Source organism: Heterocephalus glaber, unplaced genomic scaffold, assembly GCF_053883595.1.
Source record: "Heterocephalus glaber isolate CG9 unplaced genomic scaffold, H.glaber_assembly_v1.0 deba00001688, whole genome shotgun sequence".
In the NCBI taxonomy this organism is placed as follows: Eukaryota; Metazoa; Chordata; class Mammalia; order Rodentia; family Bathyergidae; genus Heterocephalus; species Heterocephalus glaber.
Window position 1 is genome coordinate 3,529,736 of NW_028258413.1, and position 21,795 is coordinate 3,551,530.

General features: G+C 52.0%; 1 protein-coding gene across 4 annotated transcripts; it reads left to right on the forward strand.

The window, feature by feature from the left end:
* The first annotated feature begins 5,386 nt into the window (after positions 1-5,386).
* Etnppl (ethanolamine-phosphate phospho-lyase) lies at positions 5,387-21,138 on the forward strand. 4 transcript variants are annotated; one of them, XR_015446436.1, is made up of 14 exons: positions 6,432-6,582; positions 8,444-8,562; positions 8,643-8,802; positions 10,293-10,367; positions 11,702-11,792; positions 12,988-13,104; positions 14,783-14,865; positions 15,303-15,528; positions 16,484-16,638; positions 17,286-17,375; positions 17,700-17,830; positions 19,210-19,280; positions 19,432-20,471; positions 20,637-21,138. XR_015446436.1 is itself a non-coding variant. In XM_087198790.1 (13 exons), exons 2-13 carry the CDS (start codon positions 8,508-8,510, stop codon positions 20,751-20,753), a joined length of 1,371 nt encoding a protein of 456 aa, XP_087054916.1. In that variant the 5' UTR covers positions 5,387-5,549; positions 8,444-8,507; the 3' UTR covers positions 20,754-21,138. The 4 variants fall into 4 exon arrangements, 3 of the variants coding, with proteins under 3 accessions (XP_087054916.1, XP_004866267.2, XP_087054915.1); XM_087198790.1 differs by lacking the exons at positions 6,432-6,582; positions 19,432-20,471 and adding an exon at positions 5,387-5,549; XM_004866210.4 differs by lacking the exon at positions 19,432-20,471.
* The last annotated feature ends 657 nt before the right edge of the window (positions 21,139-21,795 follow it).

A 21,795-nucleotide genomic window follows, 5' to 3' on the forward strand; every position in this document is an offset into this window, starting at 1 on the left:
AAATGAGAAATTAGAGACATTTATAGCTAATGGATGCACATTGATCCGGTACTCTTAAGTGAAATAAATAGGACCCAGCGTGCGGCCAGGATCCCAGCTTTTCACCCGCTTCCTTGCGGTCCTCGCTCTCCTTGAGGCAAGTGCATGCAGCGCAACTCACAGACCACGCCGAGAAGCACCTGTCCCTTGAAAAGTAAATCCGTGGCTTGTGTCCCTTTCATGTCCCCAAGCCACCAAACTTTTGGTTCACAGGGTGCCTCTCCGGGCCAGGAGGAGAAGCACTTCCACTGTCACAGCCCCGACACCCCGACCACGGAAACGCATGTTTCCTTGGCGGTCCCCCTCCCGAGTGGGCCTTCCAGGGTTGATAGAAGAGAGGCGCGAGCAGGCTGCCCGTGACCGCCCACACAGGCCGCAGCAGCAGCGGGGACGAGAGGAGAGGACCTCGGTCCAGTTCTGCATCCGGAAGAGCCCTGCGGAGGCAAGTGTCAACTCTTACCCACAGAGTACTGAACTTGGGACTCTGTCACCTGCCCCAAACTCCGCGTGTTCCTGCCGAGGAAAATATCGAGCTGTTGCCCCGACTAAGTTGTTGTGCAATTCTGCAGGTTTTCCGCAGACAGGATAAGGATGGTTCGTGCCCCGTGGCTGCCCGGGGACCCTTTCCCCTCCTACCCACTCACAGAGAGCTGGCATGGAGGTATGAGCCCAAGTCTAAGCGCCAGGCTCCGGGTGCTCAAATCCTGGCTGCCGTACTCCTGAACTGAAGTGCTTATTTCAGCTCCCTTCTTTTGGGGGAGGGTTGGGTTTTTTGAGACAGTCTTGGAATGGAGTTCAGGCTGCCCTCGAACTCAAATTCACAGTGATCCTCCTGCCTCAGCTGCCCAAGTGCTCAGATGACAAGTGTGTGGCACCACGCCCCACCCTGATCTCTCTCACTTACTTCACTTTTTTCCCATTGGAGGGAGAAAGGGAATAACGATGGTGTAGTGAGACTGGGTGACTCAAACAAACACTCTCCAGTTCTGGAGTGTGGAGGCCCAAGGCCAAGGCGCAGGCCCGCAGGCGTCTCCTTCCTGAGCGCATGCCAGGCTCTTGCTCTGTGTGCGCCTGTGTCCGAATCCCTCCTCCCTCAGGAGCCCCTCAGACTGGATCAGGGCCATCCCACCGCCCACATCTCACCTCCGTAGACAGGCAGAGCCTGGCTTATCCCCGTTCGGCTTAGACTTTTCAGTTCTCCAGTACTGCGAAAGTGCTAAGCATTCAGGAGAAGCCATACTTCAAACTGTGATCTTTCCCCCGTCTAGCAGTCTGTGGTGGGATCTCTTTGTAATGCAGGGGACAGCAGCCAGCCCCAGAGGCGGTCAGCCATGGGTCCACCAGGGCAAGCCAGCCACGTGCTGCAGTGTCCAGTGGGGCCAGGCCAGGTGCTAGGAGGTGCTGTGCTGAGTGCATGTTTGGCTTACACGACTTTCAGCTTGTAGTGTGCTTAGTGGAACGTGGCCTTGCTGTGGTCACACCTGAGTTACCGGGGGCTAGGACTTCAGCATGAATGGACAGGGAGCACAAAATTAAGCCTGCAATAAGCAGTATTTACCCAAACCAGTATTGGCAGAGTAGAAGACAGGCCGCCTGTGTCGAGTGTGCAGCCAGCGCTCAGTGCCCCACCTGCTTGTTCTCACCAAGTAACCAGTCTGGGTAAGGCACGATGGTCCCAGTGGACATCATTGGCATGAGCATCAAGACAAAGTCAGAAGCAGTGAGAAGCAGAGGATAGCTCTGTGACAGCATTGACAATGTCAGTTTAGGTGACTTCATCTTTTTATTTTTTAAATTTATTTTATCCCATTCCCCCTGCTCCAAGGCCCCCTCCCCTCCCTATGTACAGAAGCTGTTTCTATTTTTTTCTTTTATTTTCACTTAGGTGACCTCTTATCTTGCTGAATTCCTGGTTTACCTTGTAAACTGCTAAGGAGGGACTTTACAGTGGCAGAGGTGCCAGGGGCTGTGTTTTTAGGCGGCTGTGGGAATTCAGATAAGTCTTCTGGCATCCAGTGACTACCAGACATCCTCAGCCATGGCCTACAGCAGCATGATCTGTGCCGCTCAGCCCAGGGATAAACCAGAGCCATCTCCAACTCCCTGGCCACATCCGGGGCGCCACATCCGGGGCACCACAGCTCACTTCTTGAGTTTGATGTGGCTTCTGGCTACAGCATGCAGCACTAAAGAACTAAAGCACTGCCCGGGGTACTTAATTACTGTACCAAACTCTCCTCCCCAGGCGTGCTTCACACTGCACACAGCACCGGTGTGGAGGAGCCCTTCCTGCGGGCTCAGCCTGGGACAGGGACATCAGGATGGAGGAGGGGAGGCACGGGTGTGACGTGGTACACAGCAGACACACACACATCAGTGTGGCCGAATGGGCCTGAGCGCCCCAGAACAGGGTGACATCTTCCCACCAGCCAGGCCCTTTCCGGTCTCGGTGAGGAGCTGTGTGCCCAAGACATGCTCATGGCTCATGGTGCCCCGAGTGTGACCCCTCAGGCGAAGTCCAGACACGCAGCTCACACTCTTCCTGCAGGGTCATGACATGGATCTCTGGGCCTGGTGGGCCTCGTCTGAAAAGCACCACACCCACCATGGCCCCGTATGACGTCCGATGTTCAGAAAAGACAAAGTCCCTGCAGAGGGAGGAGGGAGGGGCAGGGGCTGGAAGTAGCGAGGAGTCTTGGGTCCTGCAGGCCACCGTGAGAAATATGTAAGCAATGGCAGCTCTCCGTGTCCGGGACACACAGTCCCCCTGTGCTGTCAGCCCTGTGCTCCAGGCTCCTGGATGGACTTCCTACCCGACGCAGGGTGGACTGCATATCCCACTTCAGTCCTGACCCGGGGTCATATGGCCAAGCCCAAACTGTTGGGAAACCTGTGGCCAGGTCAGGGTGAGCCGATCAATAGAGTGGGAACCCAGATGGGCCAACGTCCACTTCTGTGCAAGCTTCCAAAGCCACCACCGCATACACTGCTACCAGAGGCACTGAGGGCCCGAAGGCGCGTACTCCAAAGCCTCCAAATTTGCTTTTTACAAAGCCTGGTCTGCCATGGACCTCTGTTGGCTTCCATCCATCTGCTTTGGAGCTCTTGTGTATTTGGTTCTTTATATAAAGACCGTTACTTGTACTTAGCTACTGTCACTTAGTCCACATTGTGAAAGAAGCCAGACGATGGGCAGATAATTAGGGCTTCAAGCACCAGTTACACGCTTGCCTACAAGAGACAGTGAACCCAGGAGTCATGGAGCAGTTAAAATGCAAGCTAGTGGTCAACACCCAAGTGGACAGTGACATTTGGGGGGCTGCCGGCTCCTGAGAACTCTCCTCTTTGAAACACATCAGTCAGTCAACACATACTTATCAAAGCCTGCCATGACCAGAGCTCATGGGCACCCTGATAAATAGGACACATGAGGACCAAACAAAGAGGGGATTCATTTGGGGCTTTGTATTTAATTAACTGCGAGTTGTTTGCCATATAGCAGTCAAGAATGACTTCCCTGAGAGATTTAAACTGAAACCCTGAGCAAATGCCAAGTCCCTGAAGTGACCGAGGACAAGCAAGGCCCTCATGGAGAGGGCCCAGGCGAGCAGGAAGAAGAAACTGATGGGTGTTCAGGAAGGGAAGGGTAGGACCCATGGCTCACCAGGGAGACAGCACACACACTCAAGACGGATTTTGATGGGGAGTGAACGGGACTGAAAAATAATGTGACAGAGAGGCTGAGAAAAGCCATTTCTCCTGGACATCGCTGGTAGGAGCAGGTCTCTCACTTCCCTTCAAGACACTGCCAGCGATGAAAGCAAAGGAACCTTTTCCTTGTGAACTCCCTGTGTCCATCTGCAATGGGGCTGTCCGATAGAAAAGTCACTCCACACACGGCGTTCGAATCTAGAACAAAGTCAGTACTAATGACATAGCTTTAGTAAACCCAACATGGCATATCCAAACTCTTATTTCAAGAAGTAATCAGTATAAAAAATTAATGAGATGTTTTCCATTGTTGGGTATGATGTCGACAAAAGCTAAGCACATCTCCATTCACACGGGTCCCATTTCCCACCCTCAGAGGCCACCTGTGTCCAGGCTGCCACCAGGACAGTGAAGAGCTGGAGGGGGAGCCGCTGGGGCCGGGGTCAGGCTGGGCCTGGTTGGTACCAGGTCACATGGAAGTCACATGGCTGTGAAGCCCCTCAAAGTCCTCCCCTCTGTTCCAACACACTCGCCCCCTCTCTCTCGGCACTTTCTGGACCAGCTCTGGTGTCCTTTCCTGAGTGTCTTCATGAGGTGTCATTGAAAATATCATGAATGCTGCTGCTGATACCACCCGAGGGAACGGCAGCTGGCAGAATGTGACGCTGTGTCCTCAGCTATCAGAGGCCAGGCAGTGCTCTGACGGCCTAGAAACGGGACAGCGAGGGCTAAAGAAAAAGACAGCAGAGACCTGCATAGTTTCAAGTATACGGGGGCCGGGAGGACACTCCAACCTCGCCACTGTTTACTGGGTTGGTTCATAGGGAGGATCAGACGTCTCCAAGGGCCCGACGATCCTGAGTCCAGGAGTATCTGAAGCTGATGTAATCCTGCCCCTGAGCATCACAGCATCTCAGGCCCATTGAGGCTCCACACAGCCCTAATCATAAATAATTGTGAAATGATTTTTCCCCAAAAATTATGTGGAAAGGCTCCCGATCCTCATCCACCTTATTCACTGGATCTGGCACGTGTGACTCCTGGCTCTTCCCAAAGTCAAGGTGACCTTGAAAGGGAAATGTTTTGAATCCATTGAGGACATTCAGGCAGCCAGGGCAGCACAGCTAAAGACCCTCAGGAAAGAGGACTCCAGAGCTGCTGCCGGAAGCGGCCAGGACGGCGGGATGTGTGCTCAAAGTGAGGGGAGGATTCTGAGGGGAGTTCATGGTAATGTGTCTTCTACTGTAATAGATGTTTTAAATTTAAGTGTTCAACTTTTTTTTTTCTTAATTTTTTTTTTTTTTTTTTTTGGTACCAGCGATCAAACTCGGGTCCTTGAGCTTGCTAGGCAGGCGTCGAAACCACTGAGCTAAATCCCTGGCCCCTATTCAACATTTTTGATCACATCTTGTCTCAGGCAACTAAAACCTTCACTGCATACAGCCAGCATTTGGCCTAATCTGAAGGCGTGAATAAATGCCTGGACGCGAGGGCCTTATTGGAGCAGCAGTTCTAGGGCAGGAGGAAGGCAGAGGAAAGGGCTCAGGTGCCCCTCGGAGACTCCGAATCATGTTTTGCTTCGCTCACGCCCCACTCAGGTGTACTGAGTCAGAGCGGCTCCACTTCTCCATGCCAAGAAATCAGCCCCAGAAAGGCCAAGAAGCTGGCCAGTGTGTGGAAGGGCCCGGCCTGGACCCAGCCCTTAGCTGAGGCCGTTCAGACCCAAGAGCGAGAGGAGTGGGTTTGTCGGGGGACCGAAACCCTCCACGACCCCCAGTCCAGGCGGTTCCAGAGCTCAGGTACGGCCGGCAAGGGCCTCAAGTCGAGGGCAGCAAGCTTTCTGTTTGGGATTTGCCCTCTGCCCTGTGGATAACTCCTGAAACTCCTCAGGGGACGCCTGGGAGTCTTCACAGCCTGTTACTCACAGGTCTCCAATTCTCCACCTTTCTGTTTTAAAAAGTGAAATTCGACCCGGCCCCAGCAGAGCTCTAGGCACACACGTAGCCACTTACCGGAGGGCGGTCGGTCGGTCGCTCGCAAGTCCCAGGGTGGTGGCGGAGCGAAGCTTTCTCCGCTGGCCCTCGGCCCTCTCCTAGGAGCGCACACCCCGCCCAGCCCCGAGGACCGACACGGGGACGGACAGGCCGTGCAGCCCTCGGTGCTGAGCTGCTGAGCGAGGCAGCAAGTCAGGCGCGCCGGGCCCCCGCGTCCCCGCAGATCCGATCCGTGTGACAAGCGCGGCGCGCAGGTTACCGAGGCCGAGCCAGCCACTGGCCACCCAATGCTGTGCTCTTGTGTTCTGAGACAGGGACTCGCTGTGTAGCCCAGGCTGGCCTCGGACCCGCGGCGATGCTCCTGCCTCAGCCTCCCGAGGGCTGAGATGGCAGGCGGGCGCCCCACGCCCGGGCCGCGGTGTAATCACTGAGCGACATCGGGCATCGCCGGCGGGTCCGGCCGCGTCCCTGCAGTCGGCACCGGCACCGCGCGGTGGGTTAAACGAGGGTGGAGAACCCGACCCGAAACTGTGACAAGAAGGGATCCAGAAAAGAAACCCGGGAGTGCGAGAGGGACCCCGCCGGCGGGAGAGGGTGCAGAGGCAGGCGGAGACAGAGCCGGGAGAACCCCGCCGCGGGCCGGGACAGGGGCGGGGCCGCAGGAGGGGCCGGGCCGCGCCGCAGGCTGCGGGCTTAAAAGGGGCGACCCCCGGGGACCACGGGACCGGGCCCGCGCCGCAGCCTGGCTCCAGGACGCCGGCAACGCCACCGCCACCGCCACAATGTGCGAGCTGTACAGCAAGGAGGCCACGCTGGCGCTGCGGGGCAAGCACATCGGGTAAGGGGCCCCGGCCCGCAGGAGAGCGCGGGGAGGGACGGCGAGGGCGCCGGGCGGCTGCTGCGGGAGGGGAGGGAGCGGGCGAGCGGGCGAGACCCAAGCGCGCAGTGCGCAACGCGGGCGCCCGTCCACCGCGAGCGTACCTGGTCCTCGCCTACACCTGGAGCCGGGAGTGCGGGGCAGGCGCCCGCAGCTGGAGGAGCCGGCGGGATTGCCCGGCAGGAGGGCTAACAGGAGCGGAGGACTCGCCTCCACTCTCACCCTAATCCTAAACTTGAAATCTGTGAATCCAGACTCTCCTGCCTGGTGCACAGTGGGGGTCAAGCCCCTGAGCAGTGCAGGCGCCCCAGGTCCACCCCAGCGCTGCGAACAAGCAAAACAATGCGCCTGGGCGCTCCGCAGCCTAAGCAGTTGTCAGTCGGAGGCCACTTGGTGTTCACAAGAATCAGAATACTTTCTAAATAGGCGCAGATCAGCCTAAAATGTACCTAGTAACCCCAACTGTCTCATAGGTTCCTTTGGGTTCTTTTAGGTACGCAAAGTCACCGAAATGAAAAAGCGTACTCACTGCTAGCTCCTACACCCCAAGGCAAGATCCGAAAGAAACCTTCCTGATACCTACCCCTGCCGCTAAATTTATACTTCAAACACATCCAAATAAGCAGAAATATGAATGACTTTTTATTATGCTCAAAAGACTATATTAAAAGAATTCTTGACTTTTTTTTTTTTTTTTTTGAGACAGGGTCTCACTCTGTAGCCCAGGCTGGGCTTGAACTCATGGCAGTCCTTCCTGCCTCAGCCTTCCTGAGTGCTGGGATTACAGGCGTGTGTCACCAGGCCCAGTTTAAAGTTTCCAAAATTCAAGTGGTCAGGTGTGGTAATGCCCGCCTGTAATCCCAGCACTTGGGAGGCTGAGGCAGGAGGATTGCTGTGAATTTGAGGCCAGCCTGAGCTACAGAGTGAGACCCTGTCTCAAAAGATAAAATAAGCATGGAAACCAGGACTGGGGGTGTAGCTGGGTAGAGCGCTTGCCTAGCCTGGAGTTCAAGCCCCAGTACTGCAAAATAAATAAAGTATGGAAATAATTAGGAAAATAATAATGGAAATGATGGAATAAGTGTGGGAAATTCTTCTACAAGACACTCAAGTACCAGTCAAAAAACATGGAGATGAGAATGCTCTCTAACATCTCCTTAGTACTTAACTTGAAGTTGTCTGGATTTAGCTTCCAGTGCTATTCATTTCTTTATAAATTGGAAGGACAAAGGAAACATCGGGACACCAACAACTTTCAGATGCTTGCTTCCTCACTGCCTGTGTAACCTTGACCCCATTTCTTCATTGTTCTATTCCTCGCTCTCCTCAATCCTAAAAACGGGAACGCTATCGGCCCCTACTTCATAGGCTCAGTGGGAGGATTAAATGAGGCGCTATTTGTAAAATCTGTTGCAGTTTCTGATGTAGGAAACTTCCAAAACAGGCTTTATTTCTGGTGGTAGAGGAACGTGTCCCAAAGGGCGCGTGGTCACCAGAGTCTGCGATGAGCGCTGTGATGTGCCCAGCCGGTCCACGCGTCTCTAACAGTTGGGGAGTCGAGGCAGTAGGAAGGGAGGGGGCCTGAAAATGATCCAGATGCGGCCCGCGCGTGCCCAGTCCCCGAGATCAGTGTCCTTGTGTTGCACCCGGGCACTACTGAGAAAAGGCAAGAAATGTGAGCAGGCTGAGCGGGGATTGAGGAAAAAGCTTCCAGGCTGAAGTGAAACGGGAAGAAATAATAAATTAGAGCCAGCGGCCGGGCTGTTCTCCGCCTCCTCCTGTAACTGAAAGCGGCCCAGCTCAGCGCCTCTTCTTGCCCTAGGCCCTCCTGCACCGTGTTCTTCGCCGAGGACCCAGTCAAGATCGTGCGGGCCGGGCGACAGTACATGTTTGACGAGCGTGGCCGGCGCTACCTGGACTGCATCAACAACGTGGCCCACGGTGAGGGGGTCCTGGGGAAGGGCGGGGGTCCCTTCGGCTCCTGGCCGGGTCCTGAGCTCTGGCTCGTGTCCCCGCCACAGTGGGGCACTGCCACCCTGAGGTGGTGGAAGCGGCCCAGAAGCAGATGGCGCTGCTGAACACCAACTCCCGCTTTCTGCACGACAACATTGTGGCCTACGCCCAACGCCTGGTGGCCACGCTGCCCCCGCAGCTCTGCGTCTGCTACTTCACCAACTCGGGGTACGGTGCACTCGAGCTGGGGGCCCCCTGTCCCCTCGGGTCCTAAGGCAGAGGAGCTAGAGGTGGTCGGCAGAATAGGGCTTTCAAAGCACACTGAGAAGCCGGGAGTGGTAGCGCAAATCTGTAACCCCAGCAGCACTCAGGAAGCTGAGGCAGGAGGATCGCTGCAAGCTCTAGGCCAGCCTGAACTACACAGAGTCTGGGCCTCAAAAAGCCAAATAAGTTTTTTAAATTAATGAGGACTTTTAGTAAAGAAAGAAAGCTACTAAACAAGTTACACTCTGTTAGATTTTTTTGTTTGTTTGAAACAGGGTCTCACGATGTAGTTCAGGCTGCCCTTGAACTCACTGTGTAGCCCAGGCTGGCCTTGAACTCATGGTGATCCTCCTGCCTCAGCCTCCCAAGTGCTGGGATTACAGGTGTGACCCACCAGACCTGGCTCTTTTCATAGGATTTTTCATCAGTTTTCTTATGGAAATTGAGTGTATTTCCTCAACACAAACACAGGAAAGAAAAAGGAAATTCAAGGATGTATTTCAACTTTTAAATTCTGTAAATTCAAATTATCATCCCTGCGTTCAATGACGTTATGTGGATATCAAATAGTATGTTTTTGAAAATACATCTCTAATGACTTGTAAAGCTTAAAATGCAGTTATATTGGGAGAAAGCTTTACGTATATCAGCAACTCCGATTTTTAAATGATACATTTTTCATTACATTCACTATTATAAATTCTCAGAGCGCTTGCTTGTATGACTTCCTCTGATTTACTTTTCCACAAGGTATTTTAAAAGCAAACATATAACCAGAATATCATTTTTTTCTTTGTAAAGAATTGAGAGGATATTTTGGGGTCTAATACGATGCATTAAGGATTCATGATAGTGTGCTTGACCTTCTCTTCTGAGGAATTCCACACTGTCAGATCGGGTCTGTCCCAAGCAGTGCTGCCCTGGAGCGGGGCGACAGAGCCACCTGGTGCCCCGGCCGGGTCCTGAGCCCCGCCAGCCTCGCGCTGGGCGCCTCACCCGCTCATCGGCCTCTCGGGTGCTGGCCCCGGGTCAGGAAGCAGCCGAAGCTGCGCCCACCTGGCCCAGGAGGCGCCCAGCGGTGCCGGATGGTCACCGTCAGGGTCACCTCCTCCCTTCGCCCCTGGGGTCTGTCCAGCCAGCGAGGAAGCAGATGGAGGAAAGTGGCGGCAGCGAGGGGCCTGACCGGGCTCCTCGCGTCTTTGAGGACAGACAGGGTGACCTGGCTGTACCTTTTCCTGGGGTTCTTCTGTCTGCCTCATTCTTTATATTATTTTTTCATTGTCTGCACGTCACGCTCTTTACTGGAAACACCTGGGAACTTATGATCGAGGCTGAAGCGAGAGGAGGTTGTGGGAGAGGAAGGTGCCCCTGTGTGTGCTGTCGCCCGCCTTGAAGCTTTGCTAATTTTGAAAGCAGGGCTCACCCTGTCCCTCTCTACCCCGCTGTCCCCACAGATCTGAAGCTAACGACTTGGCCTTACGCCTGGCTCGTCGGTTCCGGGGCCGCCATGACGTGATCACCCTGGAGCAGTAAGTTCGGGCTCGGGACCTCCAGGCCCGCACGCGGGGCGCGGGTCACCTCCGCAGACCTGGCTCTCCGGCCCTGACCCTCTGGGCTCTCGCCTCCTGATTCTAATCCCCACCTCTGCTGTCACCGCAGCTCTGTCTGGACCTGCGGCAGGGCAGGTACTTTCTCTGCTTTCTCCGTGCATGGGTCTCTTATAATTTCCTCTCCAAATCTCACTTATATTTTTGGGCAAGGAACAGAAAAAGGAACAGATGTCACAGTCATGTTGTCACCTCTCAGTGTGAGTTCTCAGAGAAGCCTCCTGTTCTTTCCCAACTAATATTGACCTAATATTGCAACCGGGCACCCTTTAGAAACCACTCTGAACTGAAACCATCATTCTTGGGTAGAAAGCTGCTGTTAAAATGTATCAGCCAAGCATGGTCCCACGTGCCTGTGACCCCAGCTAGCTGGGAGGCTGAGGCAGGAGAGTCACTGGAGCTCAGGATTTCCAGGTGAACCTGGACAACAGAGTAAAACCCTGTTTTAAAAAATTTTTTTACTAGAATATCACTGTTAAATACACTTGAAAATTACATGTGAGGTTTTATAGACAATCTACTTTAGCAACATAATCCAAAGAAATTGTGCTTGTTTTCCCCACTTGAAAGAACTGGCCCATGGGATACTTGGCTTCCATGTGCTCTACTACACTGTAAAGGGACCTGGACAGAGTAAACACCTTGCCATAGGGGACAGGAAAGGGGGATGTTACCAGAACCCCTGCATTCTGGTTTCCTGTGAGCCACAACAGCACAAGGCAAATTAATTAATAAAGACAGAAAATGAGACTTAGAGAAGAAGCTGAGCTTTGGGCCTGATCGGTGCTGCTCTGGGCAGCAAAGACGAAAGCCTCTGAGCTTGCTGCACCTTCATTCGGTACATGGGAGAAACAGATGGCTCAGAGGGCTGTGGTGATCCTAGAACACTGAGGAACTATGCAGATGAGGATTTTGTTCCTCCCAGGATGTCTCCAGCTGGTGTAATCCTGCCCTGGAGCATCACAGCATCACGGGACCACTGAGGTCTTAGCTGTGACTGGGGGTGAAGATGGAGTTTTGTCTCCACATGCCATAGCCTGCCTGTAGGCAGGAGAACTAGGCCTGATCATAATTGAATTGTGAAATTTTTCCCTACAATTATATAGAATTGCTCCCGACACCCTGCCCTGGAAGTGAGATCCTGCATTGTCCCCTCTGGCATGGTGTTGAGAGCCACCCTGGACACCCAACATCATGCTTCTTGGGACAGAAGAATCTCTCAGAGCAGGCTTAGTTACTGTTCTTTTTCTTTTCAGTGCTTATCATGGCCACCTATCATCTTTAATTGAGATCAGTCCGTATAAATTCCAGAAGGGCAAGGATGACCAGAAAGAGTTTGTGCACGTGGTAAGTCTCTGAGAGCCTTGAATGGGAGTCTCAGTGCCGGAAGGAGCCCCAGTGAGAATCCAGCTCCGTTCTTCCATCACAGTGAAGCCACACGACCTGAAGTAAGATCTTGAGCAGTTCCAGCACTGGCCCCAGGGTTGGAGTCAGGACAACTTGGGTTTCACGCCCACAGCTGAGTTAGTGTTGTGGCAGAGTGTGGCATTCGCAGCTCTCATATGATCTCATTTTTCTTGCTCCTTCATCTTTGGTGACTTTTTCTGTCACTGGTCTCACCTCAAAATTCAGAGTTAATTTGAATTCGTATGACTGCTATGAAATTAATGTGCTCTATCCCAGTGCTGGTGAACCTATAGCACATAGGCCACAGCCGGCTGTTGTCATCACTGAAAGCTCTAAAGGGCTCGCCATCACTGCATGTGCTGTTATTATAGATTTCAGCCAAATAAAGAAACCAAGCAAGTTGTTGAACCAGGGAAATGCATTTGGCGGGTTTGTCTTAGTGGAGGGTCAGTAGATTCTCTTAAGACAATCATCAATACCTGCTTACTGGTTCATGCCTGTAATCCCTGCACTTGGGAGCCTGAGGCAGGAGAATCACTGCAAGTTCAAGGCCAGCCTGGAGTACAGAGTGAGATCCTGTCTCATCAAAAACCTCCTCATCCATCCCCCCCACAAAATACCTTCTTTCAGGATTTTAAGATCTAGAGTCAGCTAAAGCAGTCTCAGTTTCCTGAATGATTGTAATTTGGGGTAGGATTAAGAGGTGTTGGTTCATTATAAAAATAGGATAGTGAATACAGTTTCCATTCATTGACTTTTTAAGTAATATCATCACAGGGCCAGTGGTTTAGCTCAGTGGTTCCACTTCCTGCCTCACAAGTGCAAGGTCCCGAGTTTGATCCCCGATACCAAAAGAAAATAATAATATGATCACAGTGGTCGATTTGAATTTGCTTTTTATGTGAATGGGGATAAAGTCTTGATTTATAAGGGTCTGGGAACAAATCTAAGCTCCAGTTCAAAATTCGAAGATGTCAGTTTTACACAGAACTCAGAAGTGTTTGGGGGGGGCACAGGAGCCCAGGTGGCGCGGGTCCGCGTGGCCAGCCTTCTCCCGAGCCCTTGCAGGGAAAGGGCATTTGAAAGGTTTGTCCAGAGGCAAACAGTGGGAAGCTGCTCGGCTTGCTGTTCCCAGGCGCCAGCTCCAGACACCTACAGAGGGAAGTTCAGAGAGGACCACACGGACCCCGCCAGTGCCTATGCGGCTGAGGTGCAGGGCATCATTGAGGACGCCCACCGCAGAGGGAGGAAGGTCGGTGCATCTGGAGACCCTGAGATGTGTTTATAAAACAGTTGAAACTTGTAGTCAGCGGGGAGCAGAAAAAGGATGAGCCTGAACTCCCTTCGTCCCTCTCTAGCTTCGTCTTTGCTCAGTTCATGTTTCACACCGCGGGACTGCAGTGGTGCCTCTGAGCCAGGCTGCACTGACTGGTCCCTGTCCCTCCCCTGAGCTCCTGGACTGGAGCAGGAGCAGGTCAGGATGCAGGGAGGGAGAGGTGTAAGGAAGGGAGAGCTGCAGCTCGCACTGTCCCCAGGAGGCTCGGGTTGGTGGCCAGATGCACCCCTGGCCCAGGCTGCTGCCCTCCAGCTGGTTCAGCCTGGCCGGGCCGGGCCGCACCCGGGGAAAGCGAAGCAGAAAGCCATCCTTCCAGCCTGGGCCTCAAGGCCCAGCCAGAACCAGAGTCCTCCGGGCAGGAGACCTGGACTTCTTTTCAGTCTTCACCCTACTGTGTTTGGCTCAGGGATGTTCCACTCCCAGCCCACTGAGGCACTCATGTGGATATTCTGTGCAGCTTGACAACTCTTTACCCTGAAACTGGCTATGGCATAGACAGGGTAATTCTAAAAAAATCTTCATTGAAATATGAATGATTTGCTTTTTCCAATTAAATCTCTTTGCCATTCGCATTCCCTGTTTCTTCGTTTTCTCCTCACTTGCTTTCTGTCCTTTTGTGGCCTCTCCAGGCAGACAGATCCCAGCTCCCTCTCGCACAAGAGGAACAGTAACCAGATCATTCGAACCTTTTGCTGTTAAGACAGGGCCCGGTAACTTCCGGGCGGGGGGGATGAGCATTCCGCGGCTGTGGGGTCCGTGCTCATGCGCTTCTGAGCTCGAGCTGGGCCTGCAGAGCCGTGGCATTTTAGAGGAGCAACCTCTGGAGTCTGGCACGGCCCTTTTACAGCTAAGCCACTACCTAGCTAAACATGAAGCATTTCTCCCAAGCTAATATGCTTGTGAAGGAGTATTCAGAACTAGGACCTGGGTTCTCTTGGTTTCATTTTTATTTTTATTTTCTGGCTGACCCTTGAGCTCACTGTGTAGCCCAGGCTGGCCTAGAAGCCACAGCGATCCTCCTGCCTCAGCCTCCCAAGTGCTGGGATCGCGGGTGTGCACCGTGACGCCCTTGGTGTCTTTTCCCACGCTCTCCTGTGCCTTCTCTTCCTGCCTCTGTCCCCTCAGCCCCTAGAGCACTTCACTCCAGTCCCATGGCAAGTTGCCTACCCAGATGTGGGTTCATCCAAGGCGAAACCGACAGGCACCGCGGAGAAGCGTCCACTGTGGCCGCGAGCCACCCTCCGCTCCCGCCTCGCTCTCCTATGTCACCAAAGGCCACGGTGCCGCCTTTGGAGGCTGCGGGGTTCCTTAGAGGTTCTTGTCAGGACGGAAATACGAGTCTTCCTCGGCCCTCTGTCAGGAGAGCACTGCTCTTCAGGGGTGGAGCGGCGACTGGCCCTGGCCCTCCATCTGTGGCTGCTTCCTGTGCACCCTAGGACTTCAGAGGCAGAGCTCTAGGTCAGCTGGGACTCCCACAGAGACAGATCCCTCTCATCTGAGGCCTGCTCCTCACCACCTGGAGCATAACCTGACCTGAAGAAGCCTCTTGCTGGCCGGAGGACCCACTGGGATCTGACCCGTGTCTCTCCCACAGATCGCTGCCTTCATCGCTGAATCCATGCAGAGCTGCGGTGGACAAATCATCCCCCCAGCAGACTACTTCCGGAGAGTGGCAGAGTATGTACCTGCCAGGCACCCTGGGCAGGCGGGGGCGCTGACAGCTCCGTGGGGCCACACGGGAGCTAGGACATGGATGCCCGCCAGACAGCAGCTGCCGGACTCCCAGCCTTTCTGCTCAGGGCCACCCCTGCACCCAACTGATGGGTGGTTCCCAAGGCTGATCATTAGTAAACACCCAGAAATTAACCCTGCTAAACACCTTCGCCACTTGAAACACTGTAACACAGCTTACTTTACACCCAAACACTGTAGTCTGCATCTCACCTAGAAGTTAAGTGATTGTGTCTGTAATGTGGATTCTGAGCACTGGAACACTTTCACAGGATCCAGGCTTCAGGTTAAAGCTTTTTCCTTCTTTGTCTTTCATGAGCTGCATCACTGTGGGCAGGTTCAGGGACTCCCGACTGAAGCCACTGAAATCCTCTGCTTTTCAGACACATCCGAGGTGCAGGAGGTGTATTCATAGCTGACGAGGTTCAGGTGGGCTTCGGTCGCTCGGGCAGGCATTTCTGGGGCTTCCAGGTGCACGGTGAGGACTTCATCCCAGACATCGTCACCATGGGAAAGCCCATGGGCAATGGCCACCCCCTGGCGTGTGTGGTGACCACCAGAGAAATCGCGGAAGCCTTCCATGGCTCCGGGATGGAGTATTTCAACACGGTAAGCTGCACCCACAACTCCAATTCCAAGAGGGGCCGTCATTCATGCCCCTATTTTATGTGTTTGATTGCCGATGTCATAAGGAGTTAGGCTCAGTGTTGCTGAATAAGCACCCAGTATCCTAGCCAAACTTTGGTCTAATGGATTCTATCCTGTTGGGTACAATACGCCCTGGATGTTTTTCCTTTCTTATCTTTCCTCTTCCTAGAACAGTCTCCTTAATTTTTCCCGTGGTTGACAATTATCCCACTGAACCTTGGAGGTTACAATATTTTCATTAATAGACAACATGATCTTCTTCATCTCATATCCTATTTAAATTCCCAAAACACTTTCAAAGTATTTAAATGATTTAGTCCTAAGCTGTCATAAGTGATACTAAATTTTTATCTTTGGGAAATTTCACTTCTTTGGCTTTCATCCCAAAGTTGTAAGATTTAGGCTTGGAAAACTTATAGCTTGTACACAATGTACAACAGAGCACTTATTACAGATAAAAATAAGATTTAAATCTAAGGACATAAATTATTCCAAGAAGGGCTAGGGATTTAGCTCAGTGGTTTCGCTCCCTGCTGTGCAAGCGCAAGGACCTGAGTTCGATCCCCGGTACCAAAAAAAAACCAAATTATTCAGAGAAAATATCATTGCTTCACTATTTTCACTCCACTCTTCAGGCCCAGAAGCCTGATTTTCCTTTTCTAAACCACAAGTGTTTCATTGTTGTCTGGGTGAACCAATAAATTCCCTATTAATCCTGCTAATTCCAGGCATGCAGCACAGAGAACATAATCTGAAATTAATTTTTGATTGGGAGGGAATAAAATTATGCTCCACTCTGAGAAATTAATAAGAGAAATTTTATTAAAATTCTCATGTATGTGGGAAGCACATTTCTCATGGAAGAAGCAATATCTCTGACTCAGTGGTTGTTTTCTCACTGGTCTTTTCCCTGCAGTTTGGAGGAAACCCAGTGTCTTGTGCAGTTGGTTTGGCTGTCTTGGATGTAATCGAAAAAGAAGACCTCCAAGGAAATGCTATTCGAGTAGGAAATTATCTTACCGAGTTACTGAATAAGCAGAAGGCCAAACACACACTGATAGGAGATATCAGGTGTGTTTACCATGAAGCTGTCATCTAGTTATTCATTTCTGCAAAATTAAAATAGTTTATATCTTATAAATGTAACATAAATAAGCTAAATCTAGAAAACACCAAGAAAAAGAGAAAGCAAAATCATTCTTAATCCACAAGCTGTTGTTAAATGTTGTTACTTTTTTTTTTTGGTACTGGGGATCGAACTCAGGTCCTTGCACTTGCAAGGCAGGCGGCGGAACCACTGGGCTAAATCCCCGGCCCTGTTGTTACCTTTTGAGTGTCCGACTTTACGTTTTCTTTTTTATGAAGCTAGCACCATTTCATCACCCAAAAGACGAAAAGCACCTCTTCGTGACCTGTGGAAAATTATGTAAAATGCTGCCTAGAAAGCTGACTGGTTTTCATAGCTATATAAATATTTGCCTCACAAATATCCTGAAAAATCAAAGGTTGTTTTGAAGCCCCTTTCTTTTATAACTGAAAGAAAAAAAAAACAATGAAAAAAAATGTTTCAAAAATGAAAACCCAGATAGGTACCTTGTATGTCCATAGCCTCAGATTAAAGGGGTCAGATTCAGCCTCAGATGGAGGCAGGGGACAGTGCTAACCACTGCGACAATGCAGAGCCCCCCGCTCAAAAGGTTTTTCTGTCCCTATGTCAGGGGCATCGGCCTGTTCATCGGAATTGACTTAGTGAGGGACCGCGAGAGAAGGACGCCTGCCACCGCCGAAGCCCAGCATGTCACCTACAAGTACAGTGCCCCGCCTGTCTGTCCCATGCCTTGGCCCATCTGAGAGCTAGTGTTACTGTTTCTTCCTCTCATCACTGAAAAGGAAGAGCCAGGTGTGGGGGTGCGGGCCTATAATCCCAGCACCAGAGAGGCTGAGGCAGGAGGATCGCTGTGAGTTCAAGGCCAGCCTGAACCGCATAGCAAGACCCTGTCTCAGAAAGAAGTCACAGGCAATTGCTAGCCATGGGCTTGTTGGAAGTGGGACTCCTGCCTATCTCTCTGCGCGGTTCTTAATAATCCCAGTTGTCACTGGTAGCACTCACTTGTACTTCCTGCCTCAACCAGGATGAAGGAAAAACAAGTGCTGCTCAGTGCTGATGGGCCGCACCGAAATGTGCTCAAAATAAAACCACCCATGTGCTTCACCAGAGAGGACGCCGAGTTCCTGGTGGAGCAGCTGGATGGGGTTCTGACAGGTGGGTCCCCCATTACAGGGTCTCCGGCCCTGGCCCAGAAGCCCCCTCAGCGCACTCACCCAGGATGGGACCTCCCTCCGGTTCCTCACTGTAAAAAAAAAAAAAGGGGGGAGCCGCAGCAGGGAGTCCGTGTGGCTTTCCACTGAGCGACGGAAGCAGAGAGCGGAAAAAGGGAATTTTCAGTTTATACTCACACAGCTAGGATAATTAGGATATTTAAAACTGCACATGTGTGTATCGTAAACATGTACAGAACTACTTTTTTTTTCTTCCGGTACCAGGGATCGAACTCAGGACCTTGCACTTGCAAGGCAGGTGCAGTGCTACTGAGCCAAATCCCCGGTCCCCAGAATCATTTGACTCTGTGTTTTTAATGTTTTTTTCTTTTAAATAATGTTTATTAAAATATTTGTCTTAGGGCTGGGGATTTAGCTCAGTGGTTCTGACATCTGTCCCTTAAGAGCAAGGACCCGAGTTCAATCCCTGGTTCCAAAAAAAAAAGTAAAATATTTGTCTTATTCCAATTTACTTTTTTTGTTGTTGTTGTTGTTGTTGTTTTTTTGGTACCGGGGATCAAACTTGGGACCTTGTGCTTGCAAGGCAGGTGCCGGAACCACTGAGCTAAATCCCCAGCCCTCCAATTTACTTTTTGAGGACTTGTTTATAATTCAGAATTGCAGTCTATCAAAGGGATTTATCACTTGTGGGCCCATTTTATGTGATTAGGTTCACTTATTTTTCTGTTAGGAACATAAATTGGATTCAGAAATAAACCCTGTAAAAATAGTGATACCCTACGTCACTACGGAGATATTGGATCATTTTTTGTTGCTATGATTTTAAGATTCAACTTCTCTGCTTGCTGCAGTGAGGGTCACAGTGCAGTCCCTGTGGACTCGGGGACCTCATGCCCAGCCAGGCCAAAGCTCCAAGCCTGTGGGGGGCCTGGTCCAGCCGCAGGGGAGAGAAGCTGCGGGCCGGTCCGTGGGTGCGGAGCTGGGCCAGTGCTGGGCCTGGGCAGGAATCGGCAAGGTGGGCAGGGGTGGGGAGTCGGGGGTAGAGGAGGAGGGGAGAGGAAAGTCTCCCAGTTCATCGGTGTGTCCAGGTGCCCACCACCACCACGAACGTGTTCATTATGCAGCACAAACATAGACTCATAAAATAAAGGAAACTAAAAAAGAACAAGGCACAGGCAAGACAGGCCCAGCGCCACTGTAAACCACCGTCCAGTGCACAGCATAAGGCTGCACGCTTAACAGCAACACTTCCTGTAGTGCAGGACATTTCCTCCCTGCTGCGCAGTAAGGGCGTCCTGTAGATGCTGAGAAAGTTCTAAGGTGCTACGTTATTCTGTCCCCTCCACCTCTTCCTTGGTTTAGTTTTGGAAGAATCCATAGGAACCCAAACCGAACCAGCAAACTCTTCGGAGAATACTCTGCACAGAACAAAGGTGAGACTGGCTGCTTTATTTTTAGGAGAAGGGTTCCAAGCTTGGGGAATGTAAGGGGAAAATGCAAATTTAAAAAACAGTGCAAAGGGTGGAGGGGGTGAAAGGCGCACAGGTAATGAGGAAAAAAATAACCAAGATTCATCATGCACAGGTACAAGCACCCAATGAAAAATGTAAACTTACTGTATACCTAAAATGTACCGATAAAAGAATTTAAGCAAAAAAAAACAAAAACAGTACAGTGGCTATGAGAACAAATCCACAAATCCAGCCCGGGCTAGGGTTGGCCCACTGTTGTGATTCTGAGCGCACAAGTCCAACCCCAAGGTCATGAGGAATGAAGCCAAAGGGCCCTTCTTACAGTATCATACCAACCACCACCATCATCTCCTGTGACCTGCAAAGGGGGCCTCAAAATGTACAGAGCGCTGACCAGTGGCTGTTTGCATTGAGGGCCTCCTGACTCAGCCTCCAGTCCCTGCACCGTTCTTTCCGTCCACAGAGCCTTGGCCGTGCGGCTTCAAAGTGCCCTGCCCTGCCTGGTTGTGAAATGAACCTGCACAGAGGCAGCCGGGCAGGGGCTGTGCAGGGCCAAATGGCCCAGTTTCTGCCTCTGGCGAGCGGCCTCCCACTCTCCTCCGCTCTGCGGTGTGAGAAAGGTTGCGGATCGCATCGGCACTCAGCAGGACCTCCAGAGCCCTGTTGCATAATCTGTTGTTGTTTACGCCGCCGCACAAAGGGTCGCTCAGTGCCCAGCGCCGCCCACTGCGCCCACCCGGCCCAGCGCAAGAGTGCTCTGCAGACTGAAAACACCGCGGTGGGAGGAGGACAAACCAGGCGAACAGGGTGGCTCTGTCTCCGCACAGGACTGGCAGCTCCGGGGAGCCGGTCTGGGCTTCCAGAGCAGCTTCCGAAGCCTGGCACGGAATCCCGGGCGCTGAAAAGCTTCCTGCAAAAACCAGAGTTCATGGGAAACCTCCCTCTGCAGCTCGCCAAGGGGACACACACGCTTCGGAAATTCTGATTTGGAGTCCCAGATTTGTGTCGACATCACATTTCTTTTTATTTGTTTATTGGGAGAGGGGTGAACTCTGTGTAGTTCAAGCTGGCCTTGAACTCACTATAGAGCCCACCCTGGCCTTAACTCCCAGCAATCCTCCTGCCTCAGCCAGCCCAGTGCTGGGATAGCAGGTGAGCACCTCCACACCCACTGACACCCATGTCCAAGGCCTACTGAAGACACAATGGGCACAGAGGAGCACCTGGCTCTGCCCTGCTCTCCTGGGATTTTGGGTGCCTGTCTGTGAGCACAGTCCCGTGGAGGCTGCACCCACTGAGTTTGTCTCTGTCTTGCAGATGCCTGAGGAAGCCCTCAGGGAACTGCTCAGAGGAACCCCGGACTCCACAGAAGATGCCAGCAGGAGGAGAAACGGCGTGTGCGTTCACTGCATGACAAAAGGCTCAAGACGTTAAGAGAGAGGCCCGGGCGCGGGGAGCTCGCCCCCTCCCCTGATGCTCCCGTTGGCCTAGATTTGTGAATGAAAAGGTCGCTGAGTCAGGAATCAACCAGGAGAATCAAATGTGTCAGGGCTGCCCATGCAGCCCCTGCCTGTCAGCTGCTCACCTGAGACCGCCGAGCTCAGTGAACTTATTCATTCTATATTACAGGGAAGCCCTGGAACACCCGCCACCGGGCGGGCTGGCTTCTTCTGTCCTAATTCTGCAATTAGAGAGCCACGGATAATAAACTCTAGCTGGGGGGACCTGGTGCATTAAACTACAAATTCTCCAAGATTAATATATAAGTGTATTTATGAATGGTGATTAAAGGTAATATAAATAAAAAATTATCAGAAAAGCGTTTGCCCTTTTTGCAGAGAATGTTAACGGGGGGTGATAAAGAGGATTCTGATTTCATTTACTTGTGTTGGTTTGGTTTTTAGTTAGTTTAGCTAAGGATCTAGATAACTATCTTTCTGAAGAGCCACCTCTTTATTCTGTGGATCTTTCATATTTTCAGTCTCCATGTATTCCTGCTCTGATCTTTATTTTACCAAGTTTCTAACACTGCCCTGGGGCACCTGAAGAGCTCGGATTTGCTCTCTCTGAATTAAAGGATACCCCAGGTCAGAAGCAGAGCCTAAGATGAGGATTCTTGTTCATGAGTTTATTGGGGACCGAGGGGGACGCCGACAGGAGGTGATTAGCCGGAGCAGGGGCTGAAGCACAGCAGAGGCCAACAGGAAGGTGTCAGGGTGTGCGGGTCACAGAAGGCACCACCCAGCAAACCCGCCTTGGCCCAGCAGCCTGGCTCCTTGTTCAGCCCTCGCCTGCAGCCCAGGAGGGGCTGTTTCCAGCGGCCGAGGGCCACTAGCAGCCAGCACCCAGCCAGTAGGAGGAGGCTCTAGAATGTCTTGTGGCCACAGAAGAGATTTTAAACATCATTTTTCTGAGGCCTCCCAAACATCTTCTTTTATTTTAGGACACAGGGGCACACTCCCTTCTCATAAAGGTC